This window comes from Triticum urartu, chromosome 7, assembly GCF_003073215.2.
Source record: "Triticum urartu cultivar G1812 chromosome 7, Tu2.1, whole genome shotgun sequence".
NCBI lineage: Eukaryota > Viridiplantae > Streptophyta > Magnoliopsida > Poales > Poaceae > Triticum > Triticum urartu.
The window spans coordinates 651982236-651997550 of record NC_053028.1 but is presented as its reverse complement, the minus strand read 5'-3'; the positions used below and the strand labels follow the sequence as shown (position 1 = coordinate 651997550).

Here is a 15315-nt window from a genome sequence, read left to right as displayed (position 1 = left end):
GGCTTAAGAAGGCGATGACTGTCTACATGACTCTCCGCCGCACTTGGGAGGAGTCCGCCTTGCCCCGGCCAGACTCGATCCGGCGGGAATCCATTGCGTATGTGCAAATGACGCTTGGATCCACCTCGAGGCGTGTGATCGCGGCGTCACCGAATGTGATGCGGTCCGTTTGGCGCCCCAACACGGGGATGGCACGTCCTCCCCGAGGCGTCCGTGTCGAAGGTGAACGTCTATGGACCGTACACCGCGAAGGCGAGTCGTGTCCGCCGACTGAGGCAGAGTGCGTGGAAGTCGCGGAGGCGGAGTCACATGCCGCCGGCTAGGCAAAGCCTCAATTGGTGACTGGCACCTCCCGGCGCCACAACGAGGTTCCAGTCCATCAACGATCACACCTCTACCGACGACGTGCAGGCCACGAGTTGTGACGAGGAAGAGTGTGGGACGGGGCCAGCCTGTGTCCCATGCCTTATCTTTCCTGCTGGCGACCGGACCTTCACTTCCCGAGTTACATGGTCGTCGAATATATGGGCGCGGAAGGAAACAACAAAGACGTGGTTAACGGGCGCCGATGAAACATTTAGACTATATTTTATGTTGCATATAATTATATGTATTTGAGGGTTTGGTAATAAGGCGCATCCATGGACGTTTAGACAGTCGGATTAGCTCTTACTCCTGGTACCCCTGTGGGTGGTCTGCCGACCGACGAGCCGGGCTAGCTGCTATGCGAGCCTCGATCTATGACTCATCGCCGTAAAAAAGGTCACAGCGTGACGCCCCATGTCCAGACGTGCAGAGCCGACGAGTCGTCTCGATCATCCATATGTATGTCTCCAGGGTTTGATTAAACCCCGATGGCGACGAGGACCAAACATAAACGTTTTCCCGTCTCCGATTGTGGGGGTGCCCCGCTGGCCACGACGATGCCGAACTGATCCATGGTTCGGGGCGGGTGGTCCGTGCACATCCACCAGGAAATCATCTACATGCATGCGATGCGTATCGTGAATTCGTGATGAGTGAGATGGGATCATGAGATATTACTGCACGAAATAAAAAAGAAGATTCGAATCACATAGTAGGGTCAGTGATACGTTGAACATCTTGATTTGCATCGATCCGTTTCCTTGTCTTCCGGAAACTCTGCATCGATCTTATATGTTGGTTTATTTAGCTTGGTGAAAACTTGTAAGTTGAGTTTGTCGTTGGTGATCGGTCATGCTGGTTTTGGCAGAACAGTCCTGCATTAGCTTACTCACCTCGCCCACACATTAATTTATATACCGACGAGCCGGGATTAGATAGCTACTCCCTCCGTCCGAAAATACATGTCCTAAAAATGAATAAAATGAATGTATCTATAAATAAAATAAATCTAGATACAATCATTTCAAAGATAAGTATTTCCGGACGAATGGAGTACCATGCAAGCCTCCATCTATGACTCATCGCCGTAGAGATCCACCGGAGATGAAGGATGCCTATCGACACATGTCCTCCGTCTCCATGCAAGGCAGCCACGTCACATGCCGCCGCCATGCACCCACTGCTTCAGAATTTTATACTACCTCCGTTCTAAAATGTAGTGCTTTCTCTATTTCCGTGCGTCAACTTTGGCTATAAATTTAACCAACGAGACCGACTGCGGCGGAAGCAAAAATTATACCAATGAATTTGTATTCAAAAGAAGTTTTCAATTATATAATTTTTCCTTCCACGGCAGTCGGTCTCGTTGGTTAAAATTATGGTCAAAGTTAAACCTCGAGAAACGCGGGCGCACTATATTTTGAAATGGAGGGAGTACTTCATCTGCGTGCATGGCTGGGTACAGCACACTCTTCACGGCGCAAACTTTCTACATGCATGTTCTAGCTGTTTTTTCTTCTTTTCTGCATGAAGCTTAGGCCTCGTTTGTTTGGGCCTGGGCTTCACGTGTTGCACGCGGTCCTTAAACTGATAAGCATACGCGATTAGGTAGCTGTGGTTCATCTCTCATATCCTAAGTTGCGAGTTGCAATATTGTGTGCAAAATAAGTAATAATTGAGTGCGGTCCTTGTATATTGTATTGAATGTAATAACTAGCAGCCAAATACGCCTCGTCATGGGCGGGACCCACGCCAGCGCCTCACCATCCGTGTGTGAGCAATCTCCATTTTCCTCGTCGCATATCCACAGCTCAGCTCACTGCTGGACCTTCCAGAGACACCACAAACATTCAGAAAAAATACTACTCACTGGTGGAGTACTACGCACACCCACTCTCCGGGGGATGCTCAGTAATGTGCAAGAACAACTTCATCTTTGATTGGTAGCAACAGGTATGTAGAATCTGAAAGCTTGAGTACCGGTTCTCCATTTTCTCAAGCAATTTTCCTATATATGCTGTGTTAGTGATTTGCTTGGCTGTTCAATGATTCTCTTTTCTTCTGACAAAAGAACATGCAAGAACATATCCCCCCCTTGTTCTTTGACAAAAGAACATGCTGCTTAAGCATATATTTTTTCCCCTTCTCTTATCCCAGATTTGTCTCTGAACAGATTCCAGACCCGTGTTTCTTCCATTTTTGCTTAATGGTGCATCTTGCATTTTTTTTCTCTCTCTTGGCGGATATTATCTTGCATGTTGACATGGGTTTGTTTATACATGATAATTGTGGTTTGCCGTGCACAGACAGACATATGAACCTTCTTGCATGTTGACTTGTTGAACTGTTCCATCCAAAGCTCTTCTCTAGGTAACATCTTGATTTTTCACAGTGTTAATTGAGGCGGGGTCTGATGTGTATATCGATTCAGTTTTTCAAGGAAAACCTTCACTATTACCTGTACTGACTGTTGTTCCCAGTTTCCTGAATCAGGGTAGCACCGCCGCTTGCACCATCGTCGCAAAGATCAGATGTATCTGGTGAAGGACATCGGCGGCGCCATCGGCCTGATGGCGGCGGCCCTGGTGCTCCTGGGCACCTGGCCGGTCGTCCTCGCCGTGCTGGAGCGCCGGGGACGGCTGCCGCAGCACACGTACCTGGACTACTCCATAACCAACTTCCTGGCCGCCGTGCTGATCGCTCTCACATTCGGCCAGATCGGTGGCGACACGCCGGAGACGCCCAATTTCCTCACTCAGCTCACCCGGCCCCAGGTAACTCAATTATCAGACTGAAATTTCAGAAAACTTGAGGTCAACATGTATTCTGTCGATATTCCATCAAAGTATGTGAAGCTATAAAGAAATTCAGGCAACACCTGAAGTTGGCTTTCAGTCTTTCTTTCTGACCTCAAGTTATACTACATGTATATGCGAAATTGTTGATGTAAATTGAACGAACAACTCAGGACTACTGGCCGTCGATCATGTTTGCGCTGGCGGGCGGCGTGGTGATCACCCTCGGAACCGTGGCTACACAGTACGGCTGGGCATACGTCGGGCTTTCGGTCACCGAGGTCATGGCCTCAAGTCTCAAGGTTGTCATAGGTAGGTAGTGTCGGAGAAATGGATGTATCTAGATGTATTCTAGTTCTAGATGCATCCATTTTTATCCATTTCTCTGACAAGTATTTCCACACGCTCACAGGCAGCTCTATTGATATCCTACTCTCCAAGCATGGAGATAAATGACTGAAGATCAATGTCCAAAACCTGAAGATAAATGAATGACTGAAATTTCTGTTGCAGGGACAACACTGAACTATTTTCTGGACGGCCGGATCAACAGGGCAGAGGTTCTCTTCCCCGGCGTCGGATGCTTTCTGATTGCAGCCTGCCTGGGCTCACTTGTTCACTCCTCCAATGCTGCTGACAACCAGGAGAAGCTATCAAACTCCAGAAACTACTCTGCTGGGTACAATCTCTGCTTCCTTCGTTTCCCAGAATTTTACCCTTAGATATCTGAATATTTTGAGTGACAAGTATCTCTTTGGCTAATCTGAAGATCACTTCCGGTTTTCGCCCGGTTTTCCGTAATTAACCGGGCAATTCTTTTCTGCTTAATTAATAGACGAGGCAATCTTTGCCTCCGTTTCGAAAAAAAAAAATCTGAAGATCACTTTGCTGAATTCCTCACAGGAACACTGCAAAGGAAGATCTCACCCAACACCTTCTTCAAGAAGAAGGTAACAACTTGTGCATCATTAATCAGATGAAAATGGTGATCTACTGGTCTTCTTAATAAGAATCTTTCAATCGAGAACAGAGGAACCAAAGGATTGTGAAGAAGCAAAGCCTGCACTACCAAATAATAAGGCTGTGGAGAAAGCCGAGGCAGGAACAGCAGATTTCCTCATCGATCTGGAGGACAAGAGATCAATCAAGGTTCTTGGATCCAACACGCTGGTGGGGCTGGCGATCGTGACGTTCGCGGGGGTGTGCTACTCGCTGTTCGCGCCGGCGTTCAACCTGGCGACCAACGACCAGTGGCACACGCTGCGCGACGGCCTGCCGCACCTCGTGGTCTACACCGCCTACTTCTACTTCTGCCTCTCCTCCCTCGTCGTCGGCGTGGCGCTCAACGTCTGGTGCCTCTACCGCCCCATGGCCGGCGTGCCGCGGTCGACGCTGCGGGCGTACGCCGGCGACCGGGAGGGGAGGGGGCTGGCGCTGCTGGCGGGGCTGGTGTCCGGGCTGGGCAACGCGTTCACGTTCATGGCCGGGCAGGCGGCCGGGTACGCGGCGGCGGACTCCGTGCAGGCGCTGCCGCTGGTGAGCACGCTCTGGGGCGTGGTGCTGTTCGGGGAGTACCGCAGGTCCTCGAGGAGGACCTACACGCTGCTCGGGAGCATGCTCTTCATGTTCGTCGTCGCCATGGCCGTGCTCATGGCCTCCTCCGCGCACAGGAAGCCGCTCTGACGCAACCACTGCTGCTCATGCATCATCAATGCATGGCAACCGGGACCTTGTGTAGCAAAGACAGAGAGGCTACAATAGTAAGCTCTTCAACGAGGATGGATGTTGTGTAATTTGGACAAGTGCGATGTATATCACATCTACTCTTTTTTTAATGATCCTAATCTATGATCGAAGTTCGTCGGAAGTAAAAAGTACCTCAAACATAATAAAAATTACATCGATATTTTAAGATCATCAAAAGACCACTACCGCCGCCTGAGCAAGCCGCTCTCCTACCAAAACCGGCTTGACCTTTTTTTTTTGCGTGGAACTTCGGGGCTTTTTATTCAACAAATGCGGACCTAGCACAGTCAGCCATGAGGCTGCTGTGTAGGAAAGAGGGTACACGATCCTGCCAGCTCTCGGTCACCTCCAACGAAGAAGCTCGTTTTGCACAAAGGTGAGCCAGGAGATTCGTAGATCTATTAATATGCTTTTGTTCTAAGTCAAAATTTTAAAATTTTGACCAATTTTATAGAAAATAGTAGTAATATATATAACATCAAATTGATATATTATCAAAGTACATTTCAAAATGAATCTATTGATACTAATTTGGTGTTATAAATGCTTTTGCTTTTTCTAGAAAGGTGGTCAAAGTTCTAAAACTTTGACTTAAGACAAAAGCTAGATGTGCACTTATTCACGGACGGAGGGAGTAACGGTTTAATAAGGCTAATCAGAAGCAGGAGAGATGGCATGCAAGGTAATCCTGAAAGTGATGTTGGTGGGGAACCATATGTGGAAAATCCAACCAATTGCCTGTTGGCCATGCGCTGACATCTTCCATCCACAAACAGTGACCGGGCAGCACACTAGAGACGTCTGTCATAATCATGAACCTCAAAGCCCAACGTACTGCATACATAGGTAAAACTATTCATCGTCGGAGATCTCCCCGTGCCCGGCACCGGGTAGACGGGTAAGTGTGGCAGCTCTTGCGCCTGCGGGAGCTCCAGCTCCACCTCTCCCTCCACCTCCGCGTCGAGTTCAGCGAACAACACCTCTGTCGCCGCCTCTTCTTGCCAGATGAACCGCCGGTTGGTCTCGACATAGACCTCATTCGGGATGGACTTCAGAATGGCGGTCTGCTCTGCTATTTTCATCGGTTGGGCGGTCTCGTACTCCAAATGCGCGCCTGCCATGGCAAAGCCCGTAGCCGGCTCCGCCTCCTCCTCCTCCGCCGCCTACACATAACCAAATTTACGGCCCGATAACCAAAACTTTGGTGATTATAAATTCGATAATACTACAGGCTGGAACAAAAGGATGGACTTTTACGGACTCCATCTACTACATTTAAACTCGAAGAATTGGTATGTGTGCGGTAGAATACATGTAGAATTATTAACTCCACACATAACAGGGGCCCAAACTGATGATACCACCAGATATAAACCTAACTTTCCGAGATAACAATATACTCCATCTGTTTCAAAATAAGTGTCATGTTTTAGTTTAAATTTGAAATTCATTACCACCTGTCAATTCACTTATGTTTTCATAAAACAATATCAAGAGTTTGACCATGAGGGACCATGTCAAGTACATGTTGGGCGAAGTGTGTGGGTTCCTAAATGTACTTTGACCACGAGGCATCTCAAGAGTGAGCAGCGCGGACACTTGGAGAAGAAAGTGTGGCCTTTCTACATCAGATCTTGGACGGATGTCTAGTAATAGAAATTGTGACAGACAATGTGTTGCATTCCAGATGCAAAAGAATCTCGTGGGTCATCGATATTTCCGGTTTCCAAAAAATACCAGGTAGTTACTGGACAATTTTTCTTAATGAACTTGAAATCCAAACAAAATTTAGTCCAAATTCATTTATATGCACAATTTTAGGATTTTTTATTCGGTTTGCAATTTCTCGTGGCATGCAGAGATTTGCGGTTGTCGGGACATAACCAGATTTACCATTTACCATGCGGTAACCAAAACTTTGGTGATGCATAAGTTAATCATGGGTCGTCTTTTATTTATTGTCGTAAGACCTGAAACGATGCAATAAACTAGTCCACCCACATCAGGTTCAATACCAAAGTGTTCTAATTATTGTAACATGTAATAAATTTGAGCACCAGATTTAAGTTTGTCTGGAGATATTAAAAATTTTCTTTGAAATTTTGTAAATTTTGTCAAATTTGTGAATCTTGATCAGGTATTAATAAATTTCTAAACGAAATGTCAAACCCATTTTCTCCTTGGTTCTCGTGTATCCGGGTAGTTGTCAAAATCTGAATACTTTTAGTAAGTAAGATTATTTGTGTATTCTAACTGCGTGCAAATTTTTATGAGGAATGAGTTTTGAAGGTTGGACGCGTCTAGAGGGCAAATCGTCCTAATTGTCATATATCCATCGAGTTTGAACAATTGGTAGGTGTGTGTTAGAACTTAGAATACATGTAGAATATTAACTCCACACATAACAGGGTCCCAAACAGATGATACCACCGGATATAAACCTAACTTTCCGAGATAACAATATACTCCATCTGTTTCAAAATAAGTGTCGTGTTTTAGTTCAAATTTGAAACTCCTTACCACCCGTCAATTTACTTATGTTTTCATAACAGAATTGTTTATTACCTCTCCTAGCCATCAACCTATATTGCAACACGTTAACACAGGCAATCTTGGTATTAATACATCGAGAATTTCGTAAGTCATCAGGTGATTTTTCTTTTGTCAAACATACTCATATAGTTCTCGCAAAATAAACCATACCCATATGGTTTGAGAGTTAAACTATTTTGAACTTTCTAATCGCCACAATTCTTGATAATGTCATCCTTACGGTCTCTCTCTTTGGTGCATGCATGCATGCATGCATACGAATTAGCTACCGAAACACATAACGGTTTAATAAGGCTAATCAGAAGCAGGAGAGATGGCATGCAAGGTAATCCTGAAAGTGATGTTGGTGGGGAACCATATGTGGAAAATCCAACCAATTGCCTGTTGGCCATGCGCTGACATCTTCCATCCAAAACATTCAGCTGCGCATCAAGGGCGAACACCCGCGCTAGCCACGTCATCACAGACGCACTTCCTCCGGTCCTTTTTACTCTGCATATTAGGTTTATTCGAAGTCAATCTCATCCAACTTTGACCAAATTTATATAAAAAATTATAAACATTCACATAACAACACCAATATCATTAGATTCATCTTGAAATATATTTTCATATTATATTTATTAGATATTATAGATACTAATAATTTTTAATATAAATTTGGTCAAACTTAGCAAAGTTTAATTTTCGGCAAAACCAACATGCAGAGTAAAAAGGACCGGAGAGAGTAGCGACCAATCCGGAGATATCTTTGGGCTGGCCAATCGCGTGTGGGGCATCGGAGGTCCCTGGTTGGCGTGAACGCGTGCGCGACCGACCGAGCCGCCGTTCCCCATCCCTCGATTCCTCTCCCTCCCCTCGTCTTCCGCCGTCGCTGCCACCGGCGACCTCCCCACAGCAGCTGCCGCCACCGGCGACCTCCCCCACGGCTGATGCTCCCACCCCTTCTATCCTTCCTTTACCTTCCCTCACCATCGACGACCTCCTCCCCTCCCCCCTGCCCCAAATTGAGCAGCAGGCCCAGATCCAACGCAGGCTCAGATCCGGCACGCTCATAACCCTGGTTCGTCTTGAGGACACTATGGACAAGATGCTCTGGGCCTAGTGATGCAGCCATGGACAAGGTGCCCTCCCCTTCTCTTCTGTGTCTATGTGTGTCTGTTGGATTCGATTCGATTCGATTTGGAGGTCAGGACAAGAAAAATGAATTAAATGCACATACCTGTTTGATGAAATGCAGGTTGTTGTGCCCATGCCTAAAATAGCCACTGGGTTAGATTGTTATTTTAACTAATCCCTCTTCAGTCTCTCAGTCATGTTCAAGTATGAATATTGTTTCCCCTATGTGTTACAACAGGTCATGGTATAATCTAATTAATGGCATCATGGCAGGACTCATGTGGTCGTCGATTACAAGGGTGTCTCAGGGGGTTAAAGAAGTTGTGTTCTTACAGATTTGAGCTGAAAGTAATTCAAAATAGGTAAGCAAATAAGCCATGTTTCTTCTTTGCTGCTCTAGCTGTCATGTGCCACATAGTTATTTCTGTCCCACATGCTACTGGTTGCCTATTTAGATTCTATTCATGATCTATGTTATATTGTACCGATCAAACCTTGATCAAATTTAAGAAGGCATGTGTTGCTGACCCTCCTCTCTTTCTCAACGTCGGACCACTGCCGTCATTTTGTCGAGTAGCTGATTGTTTCTATCTCCATGGTTGTGATGTCAAGGATCATGGAGACCAAGGTCACCACATTCTGGTGCATGTAGAAAAATGACTAAGATCCTTGTATTTGGTTATTTTTTGTACTTACTGGCCTATATATTCATTTCTACGTTGCTTTGCTGAAGTTGTTGCTGTTTTAATTACAATGTGTGTTTTGTTGGAGCAGGAGGCCGGAAGGGATCTTATACTACGATGAGCGTTTTCTTCAATCATACCAAAATGCATGAAAAATATAGCTGTGGTTGTTGGTCTGATTTAAATGAGAATTTAAATATTTCTTGCTTGGTTATTCCAGTTATGTTACAATATTTGATTTTCGTAGCTCAGGATGTCGATTCACATTGTCTTAATTCCTGTATGCTGGTTTCTTTCTACCCCTTGACAGGGAGATCCAGGAAGGAGGTGACCGTCTCCCACGGCGTCGCATCGTCATGAGGAGGACGAAAGTGAGCATGGTACCTTTGACAAATCAATCCTATTTCCCCCCTTCTATGCGACGCAGATAGGTCACATTGATTCAACAAGTATGTGCGATTTGTTGTGCACAAATTAAACATTTATTTATGCAATTAGGATGTGAATGTTTGAGATATTCAGCTTTGTATGTTGATTAGGGATTTGTTGTTAGTGAAAGAGACAGAGAAATAGAGGGAATTTTTTTTCAAAAAAAGTTTAGATATTGAGTTGTTCGCCTGTACTTTAGAATGTAATCTTCGTGTTCAAACTGCATCATACCATTACTAAAAAGATTTGGAATTTATATTGTATGTGATTGGTTTGTAGGGCTGTAGGCTGGTGACATACATACTGGTTAAGGGTGGATATATGTGATTTGTGTGCCGTGTCGGTTCCAGGTAGCACAATGTTTCAGACTCAGAGCAAAGGAAAAAGCTGATCAATAGGTTTCAGCCATGGTTAGCCTCTCTTCCAATTTTTTGATGTGAGTTTTTAGCCTTACTTTTTCTGGCAATGGATGCAGATTAGCTTGGTGGCCTGCATCTATATTTCTTTATAGTTTTTTTTGTGTTGTTTGGCTAATAATTCTGCTCTGTATCATCTCCAAACAAGGGTTAGTTAGCTATCTTTAGATCTTTTTTGGTACACAAACACTGCATGTATTTGTACGTATAGCAGGATTTGAATCCGTTTTGTATCTACATGGCAGAACTACCACTCAAATTAGTGTCTTTTATTTCTTCATCAAGAAAAGGTTTGTTCTCTCAGTTTCCTCCAAGTCCAAGTTCAGTTTGAACTGTCTAAACAGGGATTTACAGATTGTATATTCTTTGCCCACTTGCTATTTTTTTGCTAATGCCGTCATTGTGATTAGCAAAAGTAGGATTTTTATATGCTTGGTTACTCTTTAGATTACGATGTTGAAGACACAGCTTTACCTCTTCAACCATCTGAACTATGCTGCACCAGAACTGGTCCCTAGTGGTGATTCTAAAGTAGGCTTTTCCTGTGACATATTTAGTTTTGGATTGCCATAATAATGTGAAAATGGTATCTGTTTTAATCTGGCACATGCTTTGTCAAAATATAATGTATTTAATCTGGACTTCGCTCTACCTTTGACATATGCTACAGCTGCATATGCAGAAAACATACTGACATGTCCCCCTGTAATTGCAGTATATGAATTCATTGACATATTTAACAAGTGAAGCCTTTTCTAATATTCCTACTCATCTGGTGGTTGATTTGCAAAAGATGCTCTCAGTTGACAGCGGCGGCGGACAGCGCTGGGCGGCACGCCCATCAGTGCCCGTGTGCCCCGACCGGTGCGGACTGCTTGCGTAGGGCCACATCAGCTGGTTGCTCAAGCCTGCGTGTGGACTGCCCGGTAAGCTCTATGAATCCACTCTGAATCTGTTTGTTCTTGCAATCTTGCTCTGTCCAGTTTGGGGTTCGCTATGCAGGGTTGCGTCTAACCCACTGCCAGTGAATTTTATTCTTCTGAATTGATGTGTTACAGTGATCGGCTGCCCCGATGCCTAAAATATATGTGCCCTTAAGGCTTGGTGTCCATGGGGATAGAAAACTGAGTTGATTTCAAGTGGTACCTGAACGTCTACACAAGATTTGACTAAAACTTTCTCCTACTAGATTTCACAAGAGAGCCTTCTATTCTCCTTTTTAGAACTGAATATATTTGATGTGCCGTTCAATAGCAATGTAGATACACTGACTCTGCTTTTTCACTATCAAACAGTCCCAACAATAGGACTCTGCAAAATCAATTTTGGTGTCTTGTTTAATTGTTTTATTTGATGCGAGGTAATATTTTATTGTAGTGTTTAGCATGTTTTACCTTTTCATTTTTGTTTGATGAAAGATGTTTTTCTTTCTGAAGAAAATATTATTTCGTAAATAGAACAATAGTCACCATACAAGATCTTCCACCAAATAGAAATTTGTGTGTGCAGCTAAGATTGATTTCCAGCTCATCTCCATGGGTTCCCTGAGGTGAGCGCGATGCCGAGGAGAGATGGCGTCGAGGACGACATCTGAGGACATCATCACGCTCATGGCTCCGCCGCCATCGTCATCGAGTTTTTTGGTACGCACGCACTACCCCGATCACCCTTCCCCTCCACCACTCTTGTGTTTGATCGAGTGATTCGGTGGCAGGTTTCACAGCAAACAGGTGTGCGACGGGCCGGCAACCAGCGGCGCCATCTCTATCCCTGACACTAGATAATAGCGTGGCTAATGGCCCGCGCGCGGCGCGCCTGTCTGTGCCCGTGCGCTCAGGCTGATGCGGACTGCGACTGCGCGTAGGGCCGCCGCAGCTGCATGCTCAAGGCGGCGTGCGGACTGCCTGGTAAGCTCCATCAATCCACTCTGAATCTCCTTGTTTTGCAGTCTTGCTCTATCTAGGTTGGGGCCCCGTACAACACTGCTTCAAATATATGTGCCCTTAAGGCGTAGTGTTCATGGGGATAAAAAAACTCTGTTGGGTTTCAAGTGGTACCTGAACGTCTATGCATTGAATAAAGTTTCCCTTAAGATTCCACAAGAGAGTCTTCTATTCTCATTTTAGAACAGAATATATTTGATATATTGTTCAATACTAATGTGGACACATGGACAATGCTTTTTCACTATCAAACTATGGTGCAATCTTTATTTTGTTTCGTCCCACATGAATGAAACGGCTCACTACTTATTTCCTTTGTTTATTACCACAGGCATGTTAAGCACCCCAACCATCAGACATTTATTTCCATTACTAATAGTAAGATCCACACGAATAATACCTGCACGCAGTTATTCAGTGAATTGCTCTGCGATTAAATTGTGCCTCACCAATATTTCTATGAGTATACTATTTATACGCTCATACACAGAGTAATCGCTATTTGTTTTTTAATTTATTACCACATTCCTGCTAACGAGTCAACAAGCAGATATTTAGCTCCATCACTAATAGTAAGAAACGAGTTGTCCAACAATATGAAGAGGTTCCCATTCCAGTTTATCTAATGGTTGTGACTTCCACTGTTAGTGCATTTGATTGCTCTGCTAAGTCCCTTCTATTAGATTTCTTGTTTATTTTTTACATGGTTTACCAACTTTCAGAAGCACAAATACATGAACTATTTGATTTCATTGTGGCTGAGTTGGAAAGATTTGTTGAGACTGAAGGAGATGATTTCCACTTGCCTGTGGGCAGGCATAGGGAACTGGGTTTCACCTTTCCTTTCGTATTACACCAAACCTTGATATCGTCAGGCACCATCGTTAAGTGGAAAAAGGGATTTTGCATCAATGGAATAGTAAAAATCAAATGATCGCAGTACGTACTTGGCTGACAGAATGATATACTAATAACAGTAAATTTAGGATTCTTTTAGTATCCAAAAAACGGTGGTTCTTATCCTTTCTTGTCACTTCATGTGTCATTGATTTATTCTCCCATTATCCAGAGAAACACTGACTTTGTTATCCAAGACCAGTGGTTACGCTCTTGGGTCAATATTCAGGATAATCACCATTAATTAAGCAACCACACCTACAATAATGTCATCCGGTGGAATCACGTGTTGCTGCTAATCAGGTCTTCTCCTTGCTTTCTTTTGCGGAAACTCTGTATTGACAACACTGCCTTACATTTGGCAGCCTGTCATTAGTGCCTATGTTAATCCATGAGCAATTTTCTAAGATTAGTCTTTCTGTTTTTTTTATGAAAATCATTGGGGGCACGTGAGATCTCTTGGAGCATTTTTTGTATCATTCTTACTGTGTGAGTATTTAATCTTCTGGTCTGTTGCTTTTAAATAGATGATGGACATTTAAGGCATGCTGAGATAATTTCTCTTTGTATTGTTCTAGCCCGTGAGTGTATCTAACGTTGTAGTTTATTGCTTCTAAGTTTTTGACTGGTTGTTTTGACGATGTCTTCGACCTATGTGTCCAGGTTAAATTTCAGCCCCTCACAACGCATTTAGTATTTGCAGGATCTAAGACGACACATATCACACTTCTGCCCGTCATCCTAATTTTGGTGCTTTTTTAGAGGTGTGGGATTGGGCAGTGGTGAGCTTGGCTCTCATATCAGGTTTCTCGTCTACATTAATCTTGATGTATGCAAGAATTTCTTATCTTAGTGATATCAATCTATTAGTATGTCCATGCAGTTATAGCTCTGTTACTTTCCTTCTCTATGTGGTTTCTTTGTACTATTTCATAGGTGAGTTAACTGTCTTGCTGAAAGGGCAGTGAGTCAGTGACAGTTTCTTGCAGTTTCCTTCTCTGCATTAGGAGTTCCAGTTCTGCAATCGTTTCTCTCTGTTTTCACAAAGTTGTGTATTTTCTAAATATATGATTGCTGGTTTCAGCAATATATGATGTCTCTACCACAACCCAGCATGCAAGGGCTTATCTATGTCTTTTATTTGTTGTATCATAAACATCATCTATGTTTAGTTTGCACATATTATGCTGGTACCTTCAACGGCGTGGTATATCTCCCACCCCATCAGTTCTTTCCTATAAGGATCCCAAAACATGGATCAGTGGTATGCAGCTGAAGGAGTTACTGCCAGATCAGTTGTTGAAGGAAAACCATACGTTATTGTTACGCATTTCACCTGTGTTCATGAATAAAACTAAAATGTGCATATACTGTAGTCTTATAATTGTTTTCCTGCCATCTAGATTGTACCAAATAAGGTAATAACCAAATATGCAATTTTGGGTAAGGTCTAAATGCTATTAGAAAATAGAAATGGTATGATGCATACTACTATTTAAACTTATAAATGAAGTAGTAGATCTGCTTCATTTTCACTTATTTTCCTTCTCCAGTTCTGCACTTGTACCCAGAAATTGATGATGTTACAGGAAATAACCTTGAAATTTTTAGACTACCTGCTTCAGTACAGAACTTCGGGTCAACGCTCGGATAGTTCTTTTATTTATGCAGGGAAAATTACAATGCATGTCAGTTTTTTCTGTTGCCTGGAATTGTTTTGTTTTATGATGTGGATTTCTGTGTATTTTATCTCATCCAAAATCAAACTCATAATGGTGAACATCTTATCTAAACTCGTCGTACTTCTCTTTCTTGCTTCAGGTTGGGAAGCAGTCAATGGGTGATTACCGAACGTGTCGGAACTTCCAAGCAAATGTCTCTCTGTGGCTAAAATAAATCTTATTTCCCCTCAAGTTACTAAACTGCAATGGGTAGTTGGTCGGTCGCTGTCAATTGAATGTGGGAATTGAAATGTCTTGCCGTTTTACAATTCTTGTTTTGCTTCACAATCTTCTCTGTTAAATAGACCTGTTAGTATCTATGAAACTACTACGCTTGCTTTGCTTTATGAATGAACACTTGTCTCCTGCAGTTTTTACCGTGTCTTATATTCGAACCACTACGCCCATCTGGTCTACCTCTTTTTTTTGCTGAATTATACATGTTGTCATGCAAAGACATTAACAAATATAAAAGCTTGATTAGTGCGCATAATTTTGCCTCAAGAGGCGCCACCAGGTGGTGCCTCAGTCACTAGTTGACCAACAAGGCAGTGAACACTCGGTAATCCTACAACGACAGCCCTTACGGGCTTTTACGGAGCAGGTTTAAGCTGGCAAATTATCATTGTATTAAGGGGAGGGAGGGG

The 15315-nt window shown here is 43.6% G+C and overlaps 1 protein-coding gene and 1 long non-coding RNA gene across 40 annotated transcripts; both read left to right on the top strand.

Moving 5' to 3' along the window:
• The first annotated feature begins 2146 nt into the window (after positions 1-2146).
• Positions 2147-5028, top strand: LOC125520765 (ureide permease 1-like). 3 transcript variants are annotated; one of them, XM_048685780.1, is made up of 7 exons: positions 2174-2319; positions 2673-2736; positions 2847-3140; positions 3335-3473; positions 3675-3840; positions 4065-4111; positions 4192-5028. In XM_048685780.1, the coding sequence occupies exons 3-7, from the start codon at positions 2898-2900 to the stop codon at positions 4842-4844; spliced, it is 1248 nt and encodes a 415-aa protein (XP_048541737.1). In that variant the 5' UTR covers positions 2174-2319; positions 2673-2736; positions 2847-2897; the 3' UTR covers positions 4845-5028. The 3 variants fall into 3 exon arrangements, with proteins under 3 accessions (XP_048541736.1, XP_048541737.1, XP_048541738.1); XM_048685779.1 differs by lacking the exon at positions 2673-2736 and having other exon boundaries at positions 2147-2319; XM_048685781.1 differs by lacking the exon at positions 2673-2736 and having other exon boundaries at positions 2178-2319; positions 2860-3140.
• A 3173-nt stretch (positions 5029-8201) lies between these two features.
• Positions 8202-15038, top strand: LOC125521118. Of its 37 annotated transcripts, none has more exons than XR_007289046.1 (10): positions 8202-8584; positions 8701-8783; positions 8853-8941; positions 9157-9221; positions 9354-9642; positions 9971-11033; positions 11617-11750; positions 11822-12014; positions 13651-13751; positions 14769-15038. It is a non-coding gene; the product is annotated as an uncharacterized LOC125521118 (long non-coding RNA). The 37 variants fall into 37 exon arrangements; XR_007289047.1 differs by having other exon boundaries at positions 8203-8584; positions 8701-8732; XR_007289054.1 differs by lacking the exons at positions 8701-8783; positions 9157-9221 and adding an exon at positions 13120-13250 and having other exon boundaries at positions 8203-8584; positions 13651-13729.
• Positions 15039-15315: the final 277 nt, after the last annotated feature.

Excerpts from the sequence above, each read along its gene's own strand:
- LOC125520765 (XM_048685779.1), top strand. The coding sequence starts at position 2,898 with ATGTATCTGGTGAAGGACATCGGCGGCGCCATCGGCCTGATGGCGGCG. Across the intron at positions 3,141-3,334 it reads CTCAGCTCACCCGGCCCCAG|GACTACTGGCCGTCGATCAT; the intron begins GTAACTCAATTA and ends CGAACAACTCAG. Across the intron at positions 3,474-3,674 it reads AAGTCTCAAGGTTGTCATAG|GGACAACACTGAACTATTTT; the intron begins GTAGGTAGTGTC and ends TTTCTGTTGCAG.